The sequence below is a fragment of the Melanotaenia boesemani genome, chromosome 21 (genome assembly GCF_017639745.1).
Source record: "Melanotaenia boesemani isolate fMelBoe1 chromosome 21, fMelBoe1.pri, whole genome shotgun sequence".
NCBI lineage: Eukaryota > Metazoa > Chordata > Actinopteri > Atheriniformes > Melanotaeniidae > Melanotaenia > Melanotaenia boesemani.
Window position 1 is genome coordinate 19,503,345 of NC_055702.1, and position 25,784 is coordinate 19,529,128.

General features: G+C 38.3%; 4 protein-coding genes and 1 pseudogene across 8 annotated transcripts in view; 3 read left to right on the forward strand and 2 right to left on the reverse strand.

Annotated features, from left to right (window-relative positions):
* arhgap17a (Rho GTPase activating protein 17a) overlaps positions 1 to 6,745 on the reverse strand; it is a 32,245-nt gene extending 25,500 nt beyond the window's left edge. For 2 of the 5 annotated variants that reach the window (XM_041973578.1, XM_041973576.1), the window contains exon 1: positions 6,161 to 6,744. In XM_041973578.1, coding sequence (XP_041829512.1) covers positions 6,161 to 6,213 — 53 coding nt within the window. In that variant the 5' untranslated portion in view covers positions 6,214 to 6,744. Of the gene's footprint in view, positions 1 to 6,160 lie in introns of all 5 variants that reach the window. The other 3 variants (XM_041973577.1, XM_041973580.1, XM_041973579.1) reach the window with 3 other exon arrangements.
* Positions 6,746 to 9,484: 2,739 nt separating this feature from the next.
* lcmt1 (leucine carboxyl methyltransferase 1) lies at positions 9,485 to 16,888 on the forward strand. Its single transcript, XM_041974715.1, has 11 exons — positions 9,485 to 9,838; positions 10,362 to 10,453; positions 11,014 to 11,135; positions 11,298 to 11,374; positions 11,874 to 11,935; positions 12,018 to 12,120; positions 12,701 to 12,821; positions 13,062 to 13,163; positions 13,411 to 13,502; positions 16,305 to 16,402; positions 16,597 to 16,888. The coding sequence occupies exons 1-11, from the start codon at positions 9,753 to 9,755 to the stop codon at positions 16,617 to 16,619; spliced, it is 978 nt and encodes a 325-aa protein (XP_041830649.1). The 5' UTR covers positions 9,485 to 9,752; the 3' UTR covers positions 16,620 to 16,888.
* Positions 16,763 to 18,256, forward strand: LOC121633020 (annotated as a pseudogene).
* A 981-nt stretch (positions 18,257 to 19,237) lies between these two features.
* On the forward strand, positions 19,238 to 22,167 carry LOC121633079 (aquaporin-8-like). The gene is made up of 5 exons (XM_041974955.1): positions 19,238 to 19,551; positions 19,652 to 19,778; positions 19,870 to 20,084; positions 21,838 to 21,972; positions 22,063 to 22,167. The coding sequence occupies exons 1-5, from the start codon at positions 19,307 to 19,309 to the stop codon at positions 22,106 to 22,108; spliced, it is 768 nt and encodes a 255-aa protein (XP_041830889.1). The 5' UTR covers positions 19,238 to 19,306; the 3' UTR covers positions 22,109 to 22,167.
* Positions 22,168 to 22,304: 137 nt separating this feature from the next.
* hbae5 (hemoglobin, alpha embryonic 5) lies at positions 22,305 to 23,639 on the reverse strand. The gene is made up of 3 exons (XM_041974956.1): positions 23,457 to 23,639; positions 22,637 to 22,844; positions 22,305 to 22,521 (listed from the first exon to the last, which is right to left on the reverse strand). The coding sequence occupies exons 1-3, from the start codon at positions 23,549 to 23,551 to the stop codon at positions 22,393 to 22,395; spliced, it is 432 nt and encodes a 143-aa protein (XP_041830890.1). The 5' UTR covers positions 23,552 to 23,639; the 3' UTR covers positions 22,305 to 22,392.
* Positions 23,640 to 25,784: the final 2,145 nt, after the last annotated feature.

The window sequence follows — 25,784 nt, forward strand, 5'->3', positions numbered from 1 at the left end:
TGAGCGTGGCAAAGGATGTTGGTTGTTTCCAGTCTGCTGTGGAGCAACAACAAAGAAAGTGGGAAGGCTGCAGAAGAAAACAGGTTGACCAAGAAAGACATAAAAGTGTTGGGTAGGGCTGCACATGATATCGCAAATTTACCTTTATTAACCTGCGTGATATACATATTGCAACAACTACCTAAACAGCAATAAATATAAAACACTAATCTCCTTATAATTTTCAAATGTTGATAAAGAAATAGCATCGAACTTTTGCAAAAGCTGTTATCTCCAGTCACATCACAAATTTCAACAGTGTTATGGCATTTATCATGATATCATGCAGTCCTAGTGTCAAGATAAAAAACTTAAAGAACACACAAAAAATAAATAACTAAATAAATAAAAAACTGGGTTAAAACAGGGTTCAATGTTTGTGACCCAGCTGATGGGAATGAGATCTGATTTATGCAAGAGATGATGCTGGAACTTTGGTTCAGTGCAACAATCTTAGATCTTCTGTATTGTCTGAGCTCTCTCCAGCCAGTAAATGTTGTTTGTGCTTGTGTTACTTTCCTGAATCAGCCACAGTGCCCGTCCAAAGCGGGCAGTGTGTTGATATTTAATTTCTTGTGCATGGTATGGTGCCGTAAAGTAAAAAAAAAAAAAAACAACCATCACGTGATGTTCCAGGCTGGAAAAAATAAGTGGTTTCCTAAGGCTGGTTTCTCAGGCTTAGGACACTGCAGGGCAATGACGGCTCGAGGAATGTACATACCGTATGTACAAAGTGTAGCATTAAATGAGTCAAGAAGCACAAAGTTTTAAGATCGGTTGCTTTGAGATGACCGTGTGTTTGGACTTTTCTTCAGAAAAAACATTTTAACTCCGTGACATTCCCAGAATACAGTTCAGATCTCAGTGTTAATGAAAATTTAAGGTGAAATTTGGAAGCTCAAATCCTACAAAGGTGATCCATCAACTCAGTTTCATAATTTATTTCTGTTACTTAACAGTTTTTTCTTCCCCATTTCATTTGACAAAATAAAAGCAAAATTAAATTTTTTGCTACATTTTAAAACTCATTAAGTAAAAGTCTTATCATATTTTTGTATTGTTTACAATTTCACAAAATAAACCATGAATGATCACCCTCCATGTGCAGTGATTCCATTTTTGCCAGGAGCTGTAGTTTAGCAAACTATCTAGACCTAAATTATAGCATTTTAGCAAAAGGATGATTAACAAATTGTTGTATAGTTCATTTCTGATACAAACACCAGCAAATTGCATCAATACTTCGATGCATATGTGCTTTACCAGCCAGTTCAGAGAATTCATATAAAACTGGTTTAGAAGTATGTTAACTCCAGAATACTACCTAGAAAATGGAGTGAATAAACCGGCCTCTGGTTTCTGAGTTTCTATTCCCCCTATGCACAAAGAGCCCCACTATTATGTAAATACAGTCAAACTTTCTGTCTCATTACTGAGGACTGTGCAGGTATTGTGGTGCCTAAGTAATGTGCAAACTTTTCCAAGTGCAAGCAGAGCAGACTTGAACACTCGCTTCCCTGGCTTTTGGGCACTGGAGCCCAAAACTAAGCCTGGGCCCTCCTCCAGAAACTGCTCTCTATGAACTGTAGTAACCTCTCACAGCTGCTTTCAATTACAACACACAGGCAGGAGGAAAAAGAGAAGGACTGATAGAGTGGTTTGTAGTTTTGGAGTCTGAGGGCAAGACAAGTAGTTCGATTTTGGGGGGAGGGGGGTTTAAATCGTACTTTAAAAAAAAAAAAAAGAAAGAAAAAAAAAAGAAACTCAAGCCAGAATAAATAAGCTGGTGTCTTAAGATGATGTGATAGGTTTTCTCTGGAAGAGCTATAGCCAAGCTCATGATGTCACATCTTATAACCCACACAAACCTGCAGACAAGACACCCAGATTGCTCATATGTTTTCCACATCTACCACACACAGTCTTTACAAGAATGTGCATGCATGTGTGTGTGTAAAGCCACAACAAGAAATCCATCTTCTGGTGTAGACTACAAGCTAAAGAGCTCTTGGTGTGGTTCATATCATAAAAAAACGGTGCAATTATCAAGTAAACTTATTCTTTTATGAACACACTCTTTCATACATTTGTGCAATTTGGTCATGCAGTGTGTTTAGAGGCATACAAACAACTTGACAAGCCTGTTTCTGTGTGAAGAAAACAATCAAGAGGGAATTTACACTTGTGTTTAAATACACATGTTTGCATCTGGTCCACTGTAGCCCATGACTGACTCAAACCAGACTGAATCAGCAAAAGCTTAACTGCTGGTGCGTCCAATTGAGTGCTTCTTGGTGATGTCAGCGTGAACAAGGACAGCTGGTGAGGTGTGTTTTTACGGCATGTGCAAATATTATCCTAACCTAGCTGATCCAAACACACAATAAGACCTTCAGACATGAAGCAACACTTGTGCACCCAACCTTCAAAAGCCCTGTGTCACGTCGAATTGTCAGAAGACAAACAACAAACAAGTCAACAATTGTTTTGCTAGCATCAGCTGACCTAGAGTCAAGGGAGTTGACCCCATCGTGCATCACCGAAGCAACAGCCTTTGGAGAAAGTGTGTCACTGCGCATGGCATGTGACTTCTTAACAACAGATCTTTGCTGCTCAGCTGGTTCAGAATGGTAACCATAGCGATCTACTATGAAAGTAGAAAATGGAGTAAGTTGATACTGAAGCCTTGAGGACAGTAGGGTGGCTGTTACCAGCTACTCAACACAATCAATGAGCCTGAAGGGGAGGAAGGGTATGCCTCTTACTGCTGCAACAGTTGGCAGCTTAAGGTATAATGTAATGGATACTGGACCCAGATGAAAGGAGGTGGAGGAATAATGAAGTGACTCAGCTCATACAGTCTACTTAATGTGGATGACTTTTCAGGCTGCTAAGCAAACAGGACTGAGAAATAGAATAACACTGGGATGAAAACTAAGGGATTTTTATCTACTGTAAAGAACAAGATAAAGTTCCCCATCAAGCAGGATGCTTCTTTCCTCACAAGAGTGGAAATGATTGGATTATTTTTAAGATTATGTTTCTCTCTAGAATGACAGTAAATAGTTAAAATCCCTGTTTTGTCCAATCAAAAGCTCTATGTTTATTTTCCTAAGAACTGTCCCTGTCAGATAAGTCAACCAAACAATGTCAGATAAGTTCAGTTACCCAACAGTGAATGGTTTCCTGTAAATGAGATGGGTGATGTAATTCAAGAATCCTCCTTCTGTCGTGGAACTTTTATTTTATGTCTTTGTAAATCCTAATTTGGATTAAAGCTGGCATCCCAAACTTAACAGACACACCTTATTGTTCTTGCAGCACTGCCCAAGTGAGATAAGGGGGAACGCCCAGAGCTACCTGACCATGTCAATTCAACACACAACATTTTGTTGATCCCTGTGAGGAAAGGATATTTTCAGCTTGAGGCCCTCTCAAGTCTGTCAAGCAATTTTAAATACAATGGATCAGTACAAAATTGCATAACACTCCAGTCTGTAATAGGGTGGCATCAAAAAGGATTATAAACTACTGCGATTTGCAATGCTGCTGACTTATTACCAGGTGGGAGGGGGCTGGGATTAATACAGTTACCATGAGTCAATAATCTTATTTCTGCCTGAGCTACTGTAAATTTATCTTGGTTGATTCCCTGACAATTAGAAGTGATTGATGCAGATAGTGGTTACAACCGAAACAATCACTGTAAAGGTGTTACTATCTGACAACGTTAACCTGTCACAGACATAGATAAATTCAGGGTCACAGAGTTCAGAGATAGCAAACTGCAGTAGCTTTCCACAAAGAGATAAAAACCCTCGCCATGTTCTCCGATACGAATCACATGCCCTTTTTCCAAGTACCTCAATTTCACTTGTCCTCTAAACCAAATTTGTTTTCCAGCTCTCCCTCTCTCCTTTTCTCTAGAAAGCATTTCTCTGGGAGGCAGCTTCCTGTTTGTAGAAGAAGGAAAGATTTCCTCAGAGCCGCAGCTTGCTGGACACAGTGTTCTGCCTTTGCACAATTACAGGAACCCAGGGGGCAGCGCAGAGGGCCTTTGGCACTCCAGAACTTTTTGCAGACGCAGCTACAAAAGCCACCATGAACTTAACGGACAAAGCAGGGTATGGTTATTTGCATACCCCGCTTTACAACCACTAACAGACCACTCATTCAAATGGGCAAGAGAGCGTAACCCCACTTATGTATAATAAAATAAAAAAAAGAGAAAGTAACTACTGCTTGCATACACACGTCTGCTTTTTGCATTACCCGCTCAAGCTCTAATTTACTGCTGGTGTGGTATGGCGCAATGAGGAAACTATGAGTATTCCAGCTGTCCTGCTTCTCATGGTCTTTAGTTTGGCTCAAGGAACATTTCTTTATGTGGACTTTGCTGATAGTATAGTTATCATCAGATTAATTCTGAATGGAAAGGCAACATGACAATTATCATGCTTAGAAGCACATACCACTTCTTCTGTTAGCTATATAGCAGTAATCATTGCTCTGTCTGCCTTTGTGTAAATTGCTGAATGATTTATCAGTTTAACATTTAATCTGTAATATGACCAACATCACAACTAACTCACAGAGATCAAATTAATCTCTGGTCACACTACTGATGCTGTTTCCGCTCATGTCACAACATAACAAGGATGTGAAGTCTCCTTTAGCTCAAGGCTATAGGAGAGATGTCAAAAAGGGCGACCTCTACAGAAGAGAGAGGTGTAATCTGCTATGAAAAGAGCTGTTATTAGAGGATTGGGAAGAGTGCTGTTGTACTTCTACGTGGTATTTCATCTAATGCATGCTACACACAATTCATTAAGACTTCCTGTTTGTACAGTTTCAGTAATTCAGAAACACACCCAATTTTAATGGGCTCTTCTTTTGTCCATGCACCACTTTACCACCAAGATCAATTCAACTTATTGCAATAGATGGACAAACAGGCTGTACAAAAATCATACCCCACCTGTGCTCCACTAAGGCTACAGGATAATTTAAAGAGGGACCATTTCTAATCATATGAATATGCGTGGTTAAATGAACTTGCTTTAGTTTTCAGTCATAAAAAGTTATATTAACAGTCAATTACACAGATAATTTTTGATCATTTTTCAAATTCTTTTTATATTTTTATGCAGAATTGCTAAGCTATGACTGTTTATTGTATTATTTATAAAATACATTCAAATGATTTAATGTAAGAACTTTTTCCCATAACTACTTCTAAGACTGCTGTGTGCACCTGATGTCTGCTTGCAAGTCCAAACACTGTTGGAATCTACATTTGTACAATTACAAAATACACAGTCACAGCTCCACACATGATGAAAAGATTATGACGTGTCTCTCCCTAATGTTCTCACAATGCCAGGCTGAAGCCATTACTTAGATATCCAATTATAGAAGAGTGCATTGTCATGATATGAAATCACAAGCTGATAGTGCTATGTGAAGCAAAGTATGTTCTCACTGCTGGCTCTGACGCACCTTCATTGTATGTTGGACACTGAAGGAAGCTTCATATTATTATTATTATATATTAGAGGAGGATGATGCTTGAAGTGGAGACAGCAGATCACAGAAGCTCATTTATGTTAGTAGTCTCTCTGAGGCAATGTCTTGTGCTTTAAAATGTTCTGCTAATGTATGCGGACAGAATTTTGCTGTCTTAGCCCAGTAGGCATGTCTCACACTGTACATGTCTGAACTCAGCAGAACCAAGCAAGTAATCTCAAGTATATTCCTCATTACGTGTCAGAGCTCAGTGTCAAGTCTGCATATTTACACTGGACAATGAATAGTCATGATGTTCACATCTGAAATCCCTATACTTATTTTAAAAGATATATATGCCTGATACCCTTAAGTCATTAAAAGAGAAGGGAAGACTGCCCTACTTGTCAAAACAGCCACCACTGATTAGATTTTTTTACTCATGTGATTTCCTTTTTCTCCCCCCCTGCATTCCTCTGTCTTCTATTGAAAAGACATTTCATTTCAGTTAAGTGAAAAAAAGGTTAAATTTTTATTTATCTATGCTAGAAATGAACTCAATAAAGCCTATTTGGTAAAGTTAGAAGCTCTCAACAAGTCAGATTTCAGTACTTGCCTGCCAACTGTTTGATTGGCGAGTTGCTTCATCCGATTGAACTGCTTCTTCATTTTCGCTCCCTTGCCAGTCAAGTCTTCTGAAGTTACGCTTTAACACCAGACTTTGGTTTGTCATGAAGTTCACAGGGCCTCTCCCAATTTCCCAAAGCCGTCGCTATGACAGGGGAAAACAAGCGAGAGCCATTGAGGCGAAAGCCAATTAAATATAGTTTGTAGCTTTTGCTAGCTCCTGAGCTAACCTCCCTCTACGTAGAAATTCTACAAAAAGTTTCCACTTGGGACGACGGCATGATAAATGGACCCCCTTTTTGGGAGCTTTACGCACATTAAAGTACCCGAGGTACGCCGTGCCTAACTTTCACTGTCTCCTGGGGCTTTTCATGGCTCTCCTCTGATGCTGTCTTGACCGTTAGCCGACGGGCTAACGTTGCCGAGCTGGATAATCCGTCGGCCGCTTCTTCCCAGAGCAGGGAACCGAGTGCACCGCAACAGCAGCAGCAGCTCACCTCTGAAAGCACACACGCAGAGAGCCGCAGGAAGCAACGTTACCAGCAGCTGCCAACCAGGCAGGCAGCAACACCTCCCACTGGTTACCAGAAGTAGAAGCCCACTTACTTAAGGAAAAACTATTAGATAAACCATTAAAAAAGCTTTAATTATAATTATTATTATTATTTAACTGCATTGGTAATCGTACAAAGAAAGTTCTGCCCGAATCACTTATTAGTGTATTAGCCAGATTAGATGGCCAAGACACTCCCTACCATATGCTCTTATTTGACCAACTTTCAAATAATGAGCTTAGTCCTGTGATGCTGGCTTTAGCACTGTGTGGACTCCCAAATGTATAAATATTTAATTTATTCAACTTATTTTAAGATGACAATTGTCCAACATTTATACTCAAATGTGACATTTACAGAAAATGTGAAAAGTTAATGCTACATTGATATTGTTTTTATGGATGTAGGGCATTCAAGTAGAATCATGCAATGCCTTCATCTCAAACTATTTACTGAAAGAAAAGCTAACAATATAAAATGTCATTGTGTCAATAACGTGCGTTAGGTGCTGTCTTATTCTTATGATGTCAAAATGTGAACAGGATAATGAAAAGGGGTGTTTAGACACAAGTTGTTATTGAGCCAGAACATTTAGTGGTTGATTCATGGTTCAAACACTTCTTTTGTTTTTCATTTGTAGCTATTCACCTTGTTAAAGTACATCTGGTTGTGCAGTAAATAATAAAACAATAAAAGTTGTACATGTGCATTCAAAATTTTAAAGGAAGTCAAATTAAGTTCACATGTAAAGTTTATAGTGTATTTTACATACAATGTTGAATATCCCTTTGATATATGTATGTATATATATATATATATATATATATATATATGTGTGTGTGTGTGTGTGTGAGTGTAAAGATTTCAATTAAAAGAAAATTTAAATATGTATAAACTAAGCACAAAAAGTAATGACATTAGTTTTTGTTGGAACAATACTTTTGGAAATACATTTTTTTACTGTTAAAAGCCTGTTTGTCTTCCTTATTAATGGCCTGTTTGACTTTCGCCACATTTGTACGGTAAATGGATTTGTGGGATGAGCAGCAGAGTTGACTATGTGGGTTATGCCCATGAAAAACTTGCCAAATCTAGCATTCTGCTCTTGGCTGTTGTTTTAAGTTTCTGGTACCCCAGGTGGCAGGTGCTGGCTACCAGATGCACCTGAGCGTGGCCCTTGCTACAGTGTACAGTTGGGATTGTAGGGTCAAAATGTGGAGAAGATGCAAAGAACACTTTGATGTTTGCTACACTGACAGGATAGAGTAACAGCTTTTGGTGGAGGCAGTTTGAGGGTGTGTGGTGGCACCTCCCTCATTGGTAAAACTTAGCTTGCCATCACTGTAATGTAAATGCAGAGCGATATCAAAATGAGATTTTGCACCCAGTGGCAATCCCATATCTACCTCCAGAATTTGGGAGTGGAGAAGGTGGAATGGCCTCCTGAACTCAACCAAGCTAAAAACCTGTGGAATCAGCTTGGGTGTGCTGTTCATGCTGGAGTGACCAACACAACCACAATGACTGACTTGCAAACAATGCTGGTTGAAGAATGGCAAAGAGGCATGCCATCCCAACAGCATTGTGTGACCAAGTTGGTGACCAGCATTAGGAGGAGGTGCCAGGCTGTTGTGGCTATGTATTGTTCTTCCACATGCTACAAATGTCATGGTTCATTATATTAATCAATTTGTAAATTGCCAATATGTCTAGTTTGTTCAGACTTCAATGACCTACACAAAACAACAGTATATATCAGAATTCTGATTCATGCAGTAAAAGGAATTCATTAGTTTTACTGGAAGTGCTTCATAGCAAGTCTGGGAATGGAGCCCACATCCTTTTTACTGTTAGGCCATCCATTCACCCTTGATGCCAATCAGCTCAAGAAAAAGACACCAGTAAAGTGGTTCAGCAAAGCTTCTGTCTGCAAGCAATAAGATAATGCTTTTGTAAGACTAAAAGTATTGATCTGAATAACAATGTACTCATCTGGTTGTGAAATCAGCTATTTTGATCACTTAAAACACTGCATTATGCACAGATTTGGGCTGTGATATGTCCTAGTTCATGTAACTGTGCATCTTATTGTGGACAGTCATGCACATTATGATTGTTTCTTGAAATAAATCAAATGGAGCACAGCTTCTTTAAGATGTAGTTTTTACAAAAGCTGGATCAAAGCTTTTGTGGTGTTATTTTGTGGTGTTATGATTATGCAGACCTCACCTGGATAGAGAACATTTACGTTTTTATCAATAAGTCTAAAAAGTAGCTAAACTTCCTGAGAGATTACATGTTCAATTTGTTCTCTGGCAGATTCATCAAAGCCCAATCAAACAGACTTAAACATAGTTTCTTCCCTAAAGCCATTATTTTATGAATTCACATATGCACTGACTGACATACACTGACCCCTCCTCACTCAATCTGTGCAATATTTTTTTCTGTTATCTATACTCTTAAATGTTTTATTAACGTGTTTTATTCACTTTTAGAGAGTTATATTTTCAATGCACACTGCATCATGTCAATAAAGGTTAAATCATTTATTCAAAAGTCAGCAAGTACAAGGCAAATCGTCCTTTTCTGAAGCCAATTTAAATTATGCCTAAAATTTAGACTGGAAGGTTTTCACTCTGCTGAGATTCCGCAGTCATATTTATTTACCACTTTTATAATTTCCGCGTCAAACAAAAATAATTGTAATACCATTAATATTAAAAACACGAACCGGAAGTAATTGCGCTACATTTCCGGGTTCAGCCTACCATATATTCGAGTTCCGAAGAATTTGTTTTTAGCCCTGGAAATATTATTCAGTTGTTATGTACGCTTTATTTTCTCCCCAGTTATAGTTTTTTAACGTTTAACAAAGACTTCATTAGCTCGAATATGCTGACACCTTTACTGTCCATATTTCTCTGTTGCGTTAAATAGAACCACCTGTCATTTTAATAAACTAGCTAGCTTGTACGGTTGTTTACCACAGGAAAGCAAGTGTTGTTTTCGTTTTTAGGATCATTAATGGCAACTCGGCAACATTTCACAGACACGGATACTGCGGATGAAGCAGTCAGGGCGACGTGTGATGATGCGACCACCTGCAAAAGGTAATAGTAATGCTTTGGATCTTTAGCCCGGTACTTTAACTAGCTAAAATAGACCATATATCAGTAAAAGACTTCATTGCATATACTTCATTATAAACCCCATCAAATTCGTTTTGTAAATGTAGTAAATGTTTTAATAAACAATTGCAGACAGCTGACATGTAAAACATCACAACTACTATCTTAATACCTACATTTTTAAGTCATGCCATAATATTACTGTTTACGTGTTAAATAATTGACTCCGTCCTCTAGAAATACAACTCTCAACAAATTCATGGTTGGTCAGCTGCCTTTAATTTATTATTAGGCTGTTAGTGAGATAATACAAAACCAAAAATGGAGCAGAAATCTGCACAGATCTTTATAGCCTGGCCTTATTATCCATAAGAACAGTTATTATAGCAACCATGTTATGTTTGAGGGAATAATTTGAGTTGATATAGAAGTTATACCTTGTGTAATAAATGAGTAATATACATAAGACATATCCTTGTATAATTGATACATCTCTGTCTTTTAGGTTTGCAACCAGTAAAGGCTACTGGAAGGACCCATATATCCAGTACTTTGTGAGATCTGTAGGAGAGCGAAAAGCTCCAGAAATCAACAGAGGCAAGTAATGCAGTTATGTTGCTGTTTGGAGCTGTTTTAGTACAGTAAGTGGTGCTATAATATTGATTATTTCTGTGTCACTGTAAATATTAGAATGTGCTACAAAACCAGCTGAAAATGTGTAAAACAAAAGATATGATCTGATGCATGTGCACACAAAGACAGAAAATGACTACCACAAGAAAAGATCATAAAACCTCTTGCCTGCTAATTGGTGGTTCTTTAATTGAGTGAAATTTGATCTGTTTTTTGAGTTAACATCTGCCTTTTACAACAATAAACTGTATTTATGCAACAATTTTTACTCACTTGCTCAAGCAGCACAAATGATCCTTTTGAGTCTGAGTGTTTGTTGGGCATAAAACAGATCTATGACATTATGTAAAGCAAATAAAACCATTATGTGAGTTATGTTAGATACTTGAACATTAAATTTCTATAATTCGGCTTAAATGTACCACCTCACCAATTTAAATCCTTACTTCTGTTGGAGAAGTCATGCATGTTGCTTTCAGACACACTTATAAGTTAAACTTAAACAAACTTATCTAATTTAACAGGGTACTATGCCCGGGTTCAAGGGATGAACCTCCTCCTAGACGCCTTTATAAAGAAAACAGAATGTGACTGTCAAGTAATCAACCTGGGTGCCGGACTGGACACCACATTTTGGAGACTAAAGGTTTGCAAGCATAGCTGTCATTCACAAAACCATCTGGTGACTTTAATCATGTTTAATTTGGTCAGTCTACATCAAAATAATTTTATTCTATCCTCAACAAGACAAAAAATAAATTAATAATACGTTACAGATTGTAAGTATATGTTTGTGTGTATGTAACAGGATGAAAACCTTATGCCACGGAAGTTCTTTGAAGTTGACTTTCCCACTATTGTGGCCAGAAAAATACACTATATAAAGTAAGACATACATTACATTATTCTCTCTTTTCTATTCCTATTTTTATTTGTTGATTTTATTTTTGTTATTTTCTATTGTTTATTATCATATTACATTTTTAATTTGGTAGTAATACGAGGTAAAGACCTCTAGGGGGAGCCAGAGAACTTTGTGAAATATCTCAGTTTGCAGGGTTGTGCTGAATAAATGGAGCAACATTGATGGTTTATTTTTTACGGTAAAGTGTATGTAAAGATGTCTACTAAATATATGTCTATTTTCTAGCAAATATGTTTAATTAATCTTATATGTAAAATTTTATCATAGTTAATGCCATGGTAGTGGATGTATACGTAAAATTGAATTCCTATTTTTCTTATTGGTCATGTACGTTTTTATAGTTTAGACATTTTGTAGGAGAACATTTGAAATATAGACGTGGTTTGCAAGTAAAATGTTAAACTTTAGCATAGCTTTAATATGTAGTTGACTAGTAATTTCATTGTGTTCTTCCACTAGGACAAAACCACCCCTGTCCAAACCCATCATTGAGGCACACTCGACAGACTCCTTAGTGCTAGGTACTCAGCAAAAATGATTCCTGTTGTTATTCATTGGGTTTGAACAGAAACATTTTTGTTGTAATTGGTTGTTTTTCTTCAGATGCTCACAGTCTTGACTCAGATCGGTACTGCATCATTGGAGCAGATCTCAGAGACATCTCCAACCTGGACGAAAAACTGAAGAAGTTCCAGCTCAACCCAGAGTATGTGAAATATATGGCTGTATTTCAGTTTTGAATCATATTCCATTTAAGCTGTGCAAAGTTGCCGAGCAAGTTCAGTTGAAATCAGAAATAAGTAGAGTAGCTTGTGCCGCTGTCTGTTAGTTGTGCCATTGTTTTCCTAGCACATCTTTAAAAGTCCAAGAATTGCCGCTTATCTCTGTTTTTTCACTGTAAGTAGCTTAAGATAAGATGCACTGTACAGAGCAACAGAGTGACTGCAGTGCAGCTGTAAAGTCTGCCATCTGGAGCCTGATTTGAAAGCTTGCCGCACCCATATTGTCTGTTTTGAGTACAAAACACCAAACCCTGTTTGGGCTTGGAAACTCAGTCATACTTTTAATTAATTATTGCTAAATATGCACTTTCAGGAAGGTGGTAGCATAACATTTAAAGTGTGAATTTGGCCCAACAACAAAATCTTATGATCCATAAAGAGCAGTGTGAAGCATGACTTTACCTGTTGTATAAAAATGACATATTTAGAGTATTATTTCGCCTTAAAGAATTCTCACTGAGTGCTCTCTGCAACCGTTGTTACATGTGCCCTTCTCGCCTCCAGATTACCAACACTGCTTTTATCAGAGTGTGTGCTGGTCTACATGACACCATCGCAGTCCTCCAATGTCGTTCGCTGGGCAGCAGAAACCTTTCACACTGCCATGTGTATAAACTACGAACAGGTAAAAACAAACAAACAAAACAATTAGAAACCTAAAAGATTCATCCTGATGAAGCAGAAAACACAGCAACCAACTTCTGATGCTAACTACATAACTATGTTTTGCATATAGCTGCAAAGCCTTCCATATTGTGTTTGTGGATAAAAGTTGGTTCACCAAAGTTCATAGTGAAGGGATGAAAACTATTAGATTAGAGAGTAGCAGAAAACCTCCCCCAGTCAATATTGTTTCTACATCCAGGTGAACATGAGTGATCGCTTTGGCCAGGTGATGATTGAGAACCTTCAGCGTCGCCAGTGCACCCTGGCAGGAGTAGAGACCTGCCAATCACTCGACTCTCAGGTAACCTCAACTTTTCATTCAATATTTGCAGTAAAATTCCTTACATTAGGTCTAATGTGAGATTTATTTGAATAACTTAGTTAAAATGTAAGGAGGATTTGAAGGGGACTGGTTCAAAATGTACTCTGGTCACCAAAACCTGAAACTTGTTTTGTCTTCCATTTTCCTTTTCTTTTTTTTTTTTTTTTCAATTTTTATTTTTTTTTAGTGTGTATACATGATATTGTTTATTGCGTCATGTGTGCAGAAAGAGCGGTTTCTGAGGACTGGCTGGGAGCATTCAAATGCTCTAGATATGATGACGGTCTACAGTATGCTGCCTCAGGATGATGTGGAAAGGTAATACATGGACAGCATCAATTTTAGGTTAACTGGTTTAGTAATCATCCCACTCTTTTTTTTTTTCTTTTTTTTTTTACTATTTTTAGAAGGCATTGCAGATGAAGAGAAGTATCTCTTCAGTCTTAAAAGAAGCCATTAAAAAAGTAATCTCATGATAATTGCATGGAGAACCAGTAAATAACAGTAAAATATTCTTTAAATTAGGAGTTAACTTTTTAGACAAATGACAAGACTAAAGCCTAGCTTCAAATAACAGCATTGTTTGGCTCCTCGGGTAGAGCTTCATTTAAAACAGATTTCAGAAATTGCTGCAAAAGCTCATGAATATACCTGATTTTAAGTGAATATGGTTCATATTTGTCTATATACATAACATGTCTAAATAAGATCCTGAAAGACCACTGTTTTCGCTGGGAACAAACTCGTTTCATATTTAGAATAAGGTGAAGTAGAAAAACTGTTTTGTGGTGTAATAAACAAAGATTTCAGATGTGTTTTTGAAATCTTTGGAAATGCTTCACCCTTTTTGGTGAAGAGATGATTACCTGAATAAGAACACCTTTTGTTACTACTTTTATTTTATTTGTTGCCGGACCTGGTATATTACTGACTGTGGACACCTTTTGTTGTTTTAATTGAACACAATTGAGGCGCTTTCTGTTTATTGTGAATAAAACACTATTCATTATACCAGCTGTTACGGTCCCTCTTCCCCCAGCACGTTAGGGTCGTAACAGGGATCACTCAGCTTGTTATCAGTGCACAATTGAAAAGCCTGCATCTGCGATGCTATGTGGGTGCGTTAGTACACACTGCATGGTTAACTTGCACATTTGTGAAGATACCATTTAAAATGCACATACAAGTTTTGGATCAACATGTGCTGACATCCAGATGACATCTTTTTCAGGCAAAGCATTCCTTATTTTAGCAAGACAATGCCCAACCTGATCTGTATGTATTACAACAGTTGTTATCCTCCATTTCAGTACCTGTATTAATAAATGTAACAAATTAAATAATATTTACTGAACTTGAACAGATTTAAAAGCATACACTAGAAGTGCTGACTGATATTTTGTGGCATGCAACAAAGTAGTTGTTGAAAAATATAAATTCAGCTTTTTTTAAGAAGATACTAAAGCTAAAATCCTAGTTACAGTGTGTATATGAGCATGTTGAACTACTGCTCCAACAAGGGTCTCTTTTGGCTCCTTTCTAATCATGCTCATATCTTTCAAACAGAACTTTTTTCTGTAACTCTAAATAATTTTACCTTCTCAGTGGCTCAACTCAGTTGTGGTGTACCACGGGGCTCTGTCTTTGGCCCCCTCCTGTTCTCTGTTTACATGATAACTTAGCTGTTTTTTTAGGACACATTGTAAATGATCATGTTGATGCTGATGACACTCAGCTGGACATCCTAATAAAACCCACAATTCCCAGCAATGTCAATGACCCAGCAATGTCAATGACCCAGCACCCACAGAGCCAGCAGCGCAGCCACCCTGGGACCCGGCCCCTGAGGCAACCACCTCCCCCCGCTCGCCCCCGGCCACACCCAGGGGGAACAGGGGTGTGAGAGGTCCCCAATACCCTCTCCCTCCCCGCCCCTGACTGTTTATGTAGTGTGTGTTGTTTGCAATTAAAACTGAGGGGCAGTGACCACAATGAGCCGGGCCACCTAAGTAGCCCCGCCCGACATGCACCGCATGACACGCCCCCCAGGTGTTGTTTGTGTGTTGTGCTTCTTGTGTTTTGGTGTCTAGGTGAAATTAAAACTGAGAGGCGAGTCGCCACAGGGTGCATCCAAGGAGATCACTGAATGGCCCCCTCCGCTCCACCCCGCATGGCGTGCACGCCTCCCAACTCCCTACGTGTGTGTGTGTGTGTGTGTGTGTGAGACAGAGAGGATTTTTTGTTCGCCCGACCATTGAGAACATGTGTGCCGATTTTATTAAAGATTGATGACATGCAGTGGCGGGGCATCATAAATAGGTGGCACTCTCATTCAATTTTGCCCCAACAGTCCCGAGCACCCCACCATATGTAAATTTACACATTCCTTTCGAGAGTTTTCGAGCATGGCCAGTCCCCCAAAAATGCGTTTGAGTTCGGAGAAGAAGAAGAAACATTTGCATTTCAAAAGGCCTTCGCACCGTCATCGGTGCTCGGACCTAATTAATTGTACTTTGTTATCAACCCGGGCTATGTCTATCACATTTAGTTGATTCAAAATGCTGCAGCAAGATTTACTACCAGTCTTCCTGGCTTCCTGTTAGATTTCCTATTGATTTTAAAATCTTACTATTCACTTTCAAAGCTTTAAATGTACCTGACATGCATCTCAGATTTACTGATCCAGTATATGTCCTCTTGACCACCGAGATCCACAGATAATGCCCTTTAACTATTCCCTGATCACATTTTGTGACAAAGAGAGATACATTTTTTCCAGTCGAGCATCCACCTCTTTGCCCACTGCATTCAGACATGCAACATCTTTTGATACCTTTAAACCCCTCCTTAAAACTTACCTCTTTTTCAGAGGCCCTTTGGTATTTTCTGATTAATATATTGGTGATTCTTTTGTGTGTAATCTGATTTGCCTTGTCCCCAGATTAGCAGCATCACCACTGCAAAACTAGCAGAGAAGCAGAAAGGGTGTTCATTTTTTTTCTATGTAGTGGAAATATCTGGAAATTCCTGGAAAATGGAAATTCCTGGTCGTTAATCTTTACAATGGTTTGTTAGATCATATTCTAAGATTAAATAGTATGTGTATTTTATTTCTTTCAGAATGGAGCGTTTAGAGTTCCTGGATGAAAGGGAGCTGCTCCAGCAACTTCTTCAACATTACAGCATCTGCTGGGCCACCAAGGATAAACTCAATCTGGGTAACAATGTATACTGAAATCATAGTTGACCTTTATGAGAACATTTCTGTGACCGGCCTATTACACGACACTGTGGGTGGCGTCATGCCGCCCATCCCTTTATTTACTTTGTGTTGCTCGTTCATCTTAAATCTTTCACATATCCACCCATCTGCGATATTTTAATATCCATGGGTTATGTTCCGATTCCGCAGGGCTGTCACAGTTGGCCTTTTGAGCATAAAACCCCTTCATCGTCCGACACGAGTTTGCCAAAATCAACAGAAGATGAGGGAAAAGGAGACACTGGGAAAGAAACCCTAAGTTTCTCCATCAAGTTCTCATCAGGGAGCCAGTCTGGTGTGAAAAAGATAAAACAAGATGAGGTTTGTCACAACACCAACGTTTCAAGTGTAAAATGAAAAGAAAATTCTTTGTGCTTCAAAATTGTCGTCTAAAAAAATCTGTATCAATGTTGGCAAATAAAGATTGGAGCATGTTTGAAGATTATTGATGTCATGTGTTTGTGCTTTACTTTTTTCTATGTGCCATTTTGAATAATTTATTGATCATGCATCTTATAAAATACATATGCATGTGACAACAAAGGTCAGACTACTAGAAACGTATGACATGTGGAAACATTTGCTTGTCGAATGTTTTCTATTTTTGACCCCAGCATAGACAGATTAGTTTATAATGATAAATCCTGATCACTGCGGTTCATAAAATAAAAAATGTTCTATTATAAGACCTTGTTGCAGTTTCCTTCACGAGCCTCATAAAAAAATTGTAATAAGACAACCTGTTACTCATCTTTTTCTTCTGACATTCACTAATAGTTGTATGAGCTTCTGATTGTTTATAGTCTTTGGACTAGAAACAATTACAGGAAGGAGGGGGGGACTCCTAACAGAAAAATAAGGATGTGCATATATCTTTTATTCACCATCCTAATAGTAGCTTAAATACAGTAGTCATTTTGACACAAAGGAATTCAGAGATAGTACGACAGAGGCAGAAATTTAGAAGTTCTCAGTCTGCGATGGGACAGCTTGTTGAGGAGAACGAAGGTGGGAGGATGAAGGAGAAGGGATGCAAGTTTGAGCTGTGTGCAGCACCGTCTGGCTCGGCTGTTTGGGCCAAGCCTGTTTGTTGGGTTCACCCTTGTTATTGGGAATGTGGAAGCCGGTGGGGTCATCCAGCCTGTGGTAGCACACGGACTGGTGCTGGGAATCTTGATCCTTGTGTTCAGACCAATTGGGTAAACAGTGGTGACATTTATCTGTATTTTATTAATGCTTTTTGATTTAATTGATGTTTTTACAATCTTAATCATTTACCTTTTGGTTTTAATCTTTTGCTTACTCTTCAATTTTTCCACACCTCCTGATTGCGCAAACCATGACAGATTTATGGGCTTATATTTCAAGCCAGCTTTTATTAGTAGGTTTGTGTTTGCTGCAATTTAGATTGCACAGGGTGGAGAGGAGGTCATATCAATACATTTTCAACCATTTTCTCATGTTTTCTTTCCCTTATTGCACTGTTTATCCTATGTCTGAGGGTAAAAGCTGTTATCACCTCTTAATGACTTCATTAATGAAACACAGAGTAAAGTCCATAATGTTTATAGCAGTGGGGGGAACTTTAACCCTGCTGTGTCTCTGAGCGTCTTCCTGTGCCAGAGGGACGGAGCTACTTCTGCTGCTGCCATATGTCCTGGCACAGGTGGTTGGAGGGATGATTGGTGCTGGTTGCACTAAAATAAAACAAATATGGATTTTCTTTGGAGCCAAAACACAAAATTAAAATTTTATCCTGCTAAAAATCTAAATAGTTATTGTACAGTAAATGCTAAATATAGTAAGTAAATACGGTGTGTATATATATATATATATATATATATATATATATATATATATATATATATACATTCAAGTCATGATTCCACTATCACAATACTAAACAATAAGTTAGCTGCCACCAGGGGAAGTTTATATCCTGGACTGTTTATCGGTCCATTACGGCTCCTATTTGAACTAATCTGTGTATGAAATAATTCATTATTACAGGTAAATAAATGACCACATCCCTGCTAAACCCAGTGAAAAAATTTCCATCAGACTTTTTGATTGCACTATTTTTTGGATTTATCATAAAATCTGTCAAAGGTTTGGATGGTATTTATGCAGAAAATTGTAATGGGGTTCAGAAACTTTTGGGCCAAATAAAGATTTTAAGAATTCAAGCTTTTTCTTGTCATGTATATTTTAATGTTGTTCTGTTGGAGTTCTTATGACTTAAAGACTGTAAAGGCAATAAAGCTGTTTAATGAATCTCATAAGCTTAATCATTAAATGGAAATGTATAAGTGCATCTTAAAATTATGCTTACATGCAAACCTTGGTAAATATTCAGTTTAACATGGAGAAGTACTCTGTATAATCTATAATCTAATGTTGACTGAAGTAATTTGAAAAGTTCACTGACCCCTGTGATTGTTGTAAAGTCTGTCCTCCAGGTTTGTCTTAGGCTTTCCTGTAGAACATATAAACCAGGGAAGGTGACATATAAACCAGGGAGGGAGATTATTGTGAGAAATAACAGTTTAACCTGTGGTGTGTGTATCTGATGGTAAATCTGGTAAAATTTAACACTTTATGTCCTTTGAACCTTATCATCCCTTTGCAAGTCTCTTTAAAGACTGGTCCAACAGCAAATACCTTAGGATTAAGACATTGGGCGGAGTTTGTCCAATATCTTCACCAAATGTGTTTTATGAGCAATAAGTCCAGAGTGCCAGCAAGATGAAGATTATAAATATTGCCTTGACACAGTCAGCAGACTGCTTCGAGTGTACGTGCTTGAGGTGGGATAATGAGAGTTTAAGATAAAAACAAGGCAACTGTGGGTGCAGAGAAAATGGAAATGGGCGACGTAGATTCTACTCTCATGGAGAAGGGGAAGAAACCACCAGAATCCAAACCTCGCCACAAATATGAGAGATTGTACCAGCCCTGCCTCGCTGAGCTAGTTGGGACCATGTTCTTTGTTTTCATTGGCTGCGTGTCTGTCATTGAGAACGTGCCAGCAGCTGGACGGCTGCAGCCGGCCCTGGTTCATGGTCTGGCCGTGGCTGTGTTGGTGGCTGTAATGGATAACATCAGGTAACTAGGTTTTCTTTCTTTAGTTTTTTTATATTGTGCATGTTTTGAAGGAAAATGTACAATTCCTCTCGCCTTTGCTGCTTCTTTTCTGTCATTTAAGTGGGTCCCATTTCAACCCTCCCTTCACTATTGCCATCTACTTGTGTGGAGGCATGGAGCTGATGATGGTTGCCCCCTACCTTGTCAGCCAACTGATTGGAGGGGTGCTTGGAGCTGGAATGGCCAAGGTTAGCTGAAAATAACCCTTAATGCTAATTTATTGGCAATACATTACCACCATAAATTTCTCAAGAGGTTAAAAACATTCACATTTCACAGCTGATGACCCCTGCAGAACGCTACAGCAACGCCACAGGAGCAGCATTTGATATCCTGAAATCAGACAGCCAGTTGTTCAAGGCCATCTTTGGGGAGGTGGCCATGACCTGCCTGGTCACCATGGTGGTGCTGCTGGTGGCGGTCAATGGTAGGACGAAAACTCCGCTTGCCCCATTTCTGGTGGGCTGTACTGTCATCATCAACGTCTTAGCAGGGTGAGAAAAAAGGACGATTACAACACAGCTGACCATACGTCCGCTGTTTATAGTGTTAAACATTTACACCCAGTGTGACATATGAGTGCACTTTTAATTATCACACTCAGCAAGAAATACAGAATACACTCAGGGATAGGTAAGGACATGTCTATGAGTAAGGGTGATTATATAGGTGTCGGTTTAAATCAAGTTCTATCTTCTGCTTTGTGTGATATGTGGCTTTTTAGTGTATGTAAAAGGTATGTAAAGTTACAAAGCTCAAGGTTCTACTGTATATGGTGAGCTAATTTTGTTGTTAGCCATTGGTTGTTATGAAGGACCTCTTGGAAACAGAACTGAAGGTAAACAGATCTTTAATATCTCACTCTTGGCACAGATAATCAGAATACATAGAGCTGGGAAAAGGCATGCGCTGGGTACGATGGATCCATGAGAGTCGGGACCGGGAAAGGGGGAGCAGGAAGGTCCAGTGTTGCTGAAACGAGGTCCGACCAGGACTGAGTGAAGCTGGGGTTTATGAAGCCGGGTGGTAGATTGATTGCAGGTGTGATTAATCAGAACTCTGAGTGACTGGGGTGATGACTGGCTGGGGGGGTGTGTCCGTGGTGAGTCTGATGCAGGTGTATTGGTTAGTTTACTGCTGTTTTTAAACCTTTGAGTTTGACATTAAACTATTGTCATCTCTGACTTTTTTGGAACCAGAAGTGACCAAATTTGGTTAAGAGTTGGAGGGCTGAAGAGTGGTATCTGACAGGACAGTTTTTCTGACAGCTATCAGTTTATCACTGAAATTGTATTGGAAATGTTCAGATGAGGCTAATTTGGTTAAAAACTCCACAATAACAAAGGACACTTTGATGTGATAATCACTTATGCGTAATTAAAAGCAAGTATAGCTATTTTCTGCCTGAGATTAGCTGCTTACTGATTTGATTTTCTACTACATTTAGATTCACATGTGATAATACTCAGTGGTAGGTTTATGATGGACTTGCTTAACTGCCATTTGAAAGGTTTACCTCCTCCTGACTTTCTGCAAGTTATGCTAGCATAATAAAGCAAAAGACCCTAAATTCAGTACAACATAGCCCATCGCTTTTAAATATGAATACGAAGTGAGACTTTAAACACAAAGTGAATTCTAACTTTCTGTGGTGTGCAAAATACTCTTCAGAGATTTTTGCTTTTGCTTTTTTTTTTTTTTTTTTTGTAAACACACGCATGTCTTCCATAGAAAACACTACATATTGGGCATGGTAGTTGTTGTGACCAAGTAAGAGTAGATTAGGCTTTTTAGAAAAGGGGGGAAGCCTTAAAGCTTAAAGAGATAGGAACCAAAACGGAGTGTTTTCAGGGAACATGACAAGAAACTGTCGTAATGGACAGTAGCTATGTGAAAAATTGTGTTATTACTCAAATTAAATCATATGAATCTTTTCTACTAGTCCTTCAAAACAAAACCTAGAATGGGCTCTTTACATTTATATAGTACAGTACAGTACAGTCCTGGTACAGAAAAGCGCTATATAAATACGGACCATTTACCATTTACCATTTATATAGTGGGAAAATAAGTTTCACTTCTTTTATCTGTTTTTCTTTTCTTTGTTTTTTAAAAACTAAAGTTTTATATAAGATAAAAGTAATGTAATGATATTTGGATCTGAAAATAAACTACTACTACTACTACTACTACTACTACTAATAATAATAATAATAATGTATTAGTTTAAAATGTTTATGGATGCAGGGGGGACGTTTCGGGAACGTGTTTGAATCCTGCAAGGGCATTCGGTCCAGCTGTGATGACCAACTACTGGCTCTACCACTGGGTTTATTGGGTCGGACCAATTGGAGGAGGTCTGGTGGCCGCTGCTTTGCTCAGGTGAGAGAATATATTCAAATCTCCATGTCTTAAATAAATTAAAAGACATGACTATCATCATCTGTCTCATGGGGCTCTCTCCTGTTTCAGGCTCATTCTCGGAGATAATAAGTTACGAGTCGTAATGAAATCATAATGTTTATTATGGGTTTATTGTCACAGAGGTGGTTATAGGAACTTGTAAACATTTATAGCCTACATACTTTAGGCTCATATAATGACTGATCTTCTATTTTTATGTCAACCTCTGTAATTCATGTCCTCATCCTGTAAAGATTCACCCAAGACAATAAATAAATGATTAGACATAAAAATAAAAAGACAAATTTTGGGTGGCATGCAGCTTTATTATTGCGTGAATTTCTCCATGCACAACGTGATCAGTTAGTTGAGACTGCCTTCACCCAACTGCGGGGCAGCTCAGCGGTATCTCTCAGAGAGAGCCAGGGCCAAGGCGCTCAGGAATTTATCAAAGGCGACGTGAACCTCTGGGGTGAAGTCCCCGGGGAACATGATGGCAATCACCACCTGAAGGCAATGGGCCAGGATCTGCAGACAGAAGAAACCTCATTTATGGTAATCATAATAATTAAGCTCCGATGCTACTCAACAAGTCCCCTATATGCACGCAAATACTAAAGTGGAGCTGATATTCTGAACTTACCTTGAAGTTGGCCGGGTCCACCCTCATCTGGAAGGCATGCCGCTCACTGAGCTCCAGCAGGCCGTTGGTCAGGTCATCAATCACGCCCACAGCCTGAGCCACTCCACCCATGATTTTCTTGCCGTGTTTCTTTACGGGGCCAGAGCCGGGTCTCACATCTGGCCAGTGGGAGAAGTAGGTTTTGGTTTGTGGGTAAACACTGAGCAATCTGTGGAAATGGAGAGGGTATTAAGTAGTGACTAGGAAAATTGGAGATTTTCCAGTCCTGCACTTGTAGACGGATTGATTAAAATTATTTTAAATATGTTGGGCCGTCTAATTCTGTACTCCATTGGTCAATCGGTCAACGCGTGGTACTTTAAGATAGTACTGAGCAGAGGGATTCTGAGGTGGTGAGTTAAATCCTCCCCTAGAACAGTGATAGTTTTGGTTTTCCTCATTTTTTCAGTAATACTGAAAAACCTGAACACTGCAGAAGTTAGTATGGCCATGCTAAACAAAACTTTTGTGGTAATAACTGTCAAATGATGACAACTTTGTTTGCATAACACAAAGTACTTCACTGTTCCAATACCAAAGAAGAAGAAGAAAAAAAGTTCCTAAGTTACAAGGGTTTTAGTTTGATGTCCACACAAGCAGCTTAGAAAATAAAGGTTAACTAAAGGCAAAGGCCCTGAGGGAGGAAAGAGTAACCAGTCTCTCCAAATTGTGCAGACATTGATGTCATGTTGCCTGACATCAGCCAAACAAGTCCATACAGGAACAACTCATCTCATAAAGCTACCTCTGACATTTTAAAAGACATAAAGATAATGCTCACCTGCCCAGAGCATCCGCCCCAATAACATCAGCTGACTTGGAGATCTTGGCCCAAAAGGCCTTGACAACAGCCTTGTCCTTCTCTGTCAAACTCATGTCTGCTTGCTTTTCTCACCTGAATCAAATGGTGATTTCTGGTCACTCTGGAGATGTTTTTAAATTCAGTCGGCCCCCAGTTACACCCATGTTAGCGGGTGCCAGCTGGAGCCAATTGACACAGATGGATCCTTCAAACTCCCCTGATAGAAACTTTAGTGGCCAGATGCCAGTGCAATGTGCACTATCAGCTAGCCACATCAGGGGTGGCAGTTGGCAAAAATATGATCGTTTACGTATTATGTACGCACGAGATCACATTTTGGGGTCTGGGTGGGTTGAGGCTGAAGCTTTGGCTCTACTTAAGGTCACGGGAGACTTCAGGTCACACAGCAGGTCACAGAAATGATAGGGTTGCAGTGGGTACGCTGACTTAACTGCACACTCTCTATGAAAAAAATTAAAGTAAAACTCTACAGTTTAATTCTGAGACATGTTGTCTTTCTTTGTGGCCTTCACCAGGACACCAAGTCTGCTATAAATGCTGCTGGCAGTGGATATTCTAAGTAGAACAAAATGCTTATTTTATTATCTATTTATTGACTCTGTGACTTATTCTACTCATTCTACTTTTGTGATTATTTGGCCCTTTTGTGGTGACCTGTACATGTCCTGCACAGGTGTCCATCAGCACCAATCTCTCATCACTGACTTAAAGTCAGCATGTTGCTGCTGATTGTTTTGTTTTGTTGTTGTTATTCATATGCAGCTGGCACTGTGAAGCTAATTGTTCTGGGATAAATAAAGTTCTCTAAATATGGATCTGAAGTTGGAGGAAATCATTCCTTTCCGGATATAAATGAAAAATAAATACATGAAAAAAAGAAAAGAGAAAACAAAACTTTTTTTTTTTTAAACTAAAGGTCACTTTTCTCTAACATGTATCTTGAAATTTAATGGCATTGAGGCATAGATGTTTTGTCCTCCACAAACAAATATTTAAATAAGCAAACGATCTAGTTAAATTAAAAAGTTTTGACATATGCCAAAGTAACTATTTCTTTAAATCCAATTAAGAATAGAACTTTATTGTCATTGCAACAAGTGCAACAAAATTATAATTTTAAATTTCGTATAAAAAAAATTAAAAACAAAATACAATTTTGAAAATAAAAAACCAGTGATGTAGAAAAAAATATGATTGGCAGTCAGAACAAAGTATATACATTTTTAAAAAACTATAAACTGGCAGTAGTTGATAGAGCACCGTTCACTAACATTCGTCACAAAGTGACAAGAAAGTAAGTCGATAAAATATCCAACAACATAAAATACACAAAGTAAAATACATAAAATCTAAATCTAAAAAATAAAAGCAATCATCAGAGCTCAAGTCTAACTAAACGCTAAAAAGGTGCAAAAGTGCAGCAACACTCTCCACTGGAAATAGTCTCTGCAATTAAAGTAAGAAAGAAAGAAAAAAAAGCTCAGAAATCTTTTTAAGATTTATCAGTGATTGCATTTTTTTAATTGGGCTTTTTCTTGGCTCACATCATAAATTTAATTCCTATCAAGAGGAGAAAATAGCGCTGAGCGCCTTTATCGCTGAACTCATGCATTTTCTTAATCAAAACGTCTGTGAATAAGCGAGTCAGGGGGCCAGGGTGGAGGGGGCACTGCTGCTGATAACACCCGTGTGGTTTAGGAGATAACATACTGCAAGAAACACTCTCAAGCTGCTTGGCAAAAATGCTAAAGTGAATGTATTGACTGACATTTCAAAATAAAGTTATAAGCCTCTATTAAGCTATTTTTATATAGCAATATCACTGTTTATTTGGTTTAAATATAGACTATATATACTTATAATATATATATATATATATATATATATATATATTTATATATATATATATACTTTTCTCTCTTTTTTATGTTTATTTTTAAGTAAACCCGAAGTAAATGTGGCCTAAATTAATCATTACACTTGTTCGGGATTTTTCCAGTTTACATCCAAACAATAGTCACATAATTGTAAATATTTAACATCGTTCATTAGGACGGAATTTGATATTTTAACTATCAGGAATTTATTAGGACTTCTCTAAATAACACAGGGCGAAGTCTTCATATTTGGCAAGTTGTTCTTCACCAAAACATTCAGACAAAGTGACCAAGTTTAAGAAGATGGGTTAAACTGTCAGGAATTCTGTTTTTGTCCCGAGTGTTTTCCAGTAACTTAAAGGGGCAACAAGTTCAAATGTCCAATGTCAACAGGATTCAGTGAACCGCA

Coding starts and splice junctions, on each gene's coding strand:
- lcmt1 (XM_041974715.1), top strand. CDS start 9,753: ATGGCAACTCGGCAACATTTCACAGACACGGATACTGCGGATGAAGCA. Junction 11,375..11,873: donor AGAAAAATACACTATATAAA/GTAAGACATACA, acceptor TTCTTCCACTAG/GACAAAACCACCCCTGTCCA. Junction 13,503..16,304: donor CCTCAGGATGATGTGGAAAG/GTAATACATGGA, acceptor TATTTCTTTCAG/AATGGAGCGTTTAGAGTTCC.
- LOC121633079 (XM_041974955.1), top strand. CDS start 19,307: ATGGAAATGGGCGACGTAGATTCTACTCTCATGGAGAAGGGGAAGAAA. Junction 19,779..19,869: donor TTGGAGCTGGAATGGCCAAG/GTTAGCTGAAAA, acceptor CACATTTCACAG/CTGATGACCCCTGCAGAACG. Junction 20,085..21,837: donor ATCATCAACGTCTTAGCAGG/GTGAGAAAAAAG, acceptor TTATGGATGCAG/GGGGGACGTTTCGGGAACGT.
- hbae5 (XM_041974956.1), bottom strand. CDS start 23,551: ATGAGTTTGACAGAGAAGGACAAGGCTGTTGTCAAGGCCTTTTGGGCC. Junction 22,845..23,456: donor GGGGCGGATGCTCTGGGCAG/GTGAGCATTATC, acceptor CCATTTCCACAG/ATTGCTCAGTGTTTACCCAC. Junction 22,522..22,636: donor TGGACCCGGCCAACTTCAAG/GTAAGTTCAGAA, acceptor TTCTGTCTGCAG/ATCCTGGCCCATTGCCTTCA.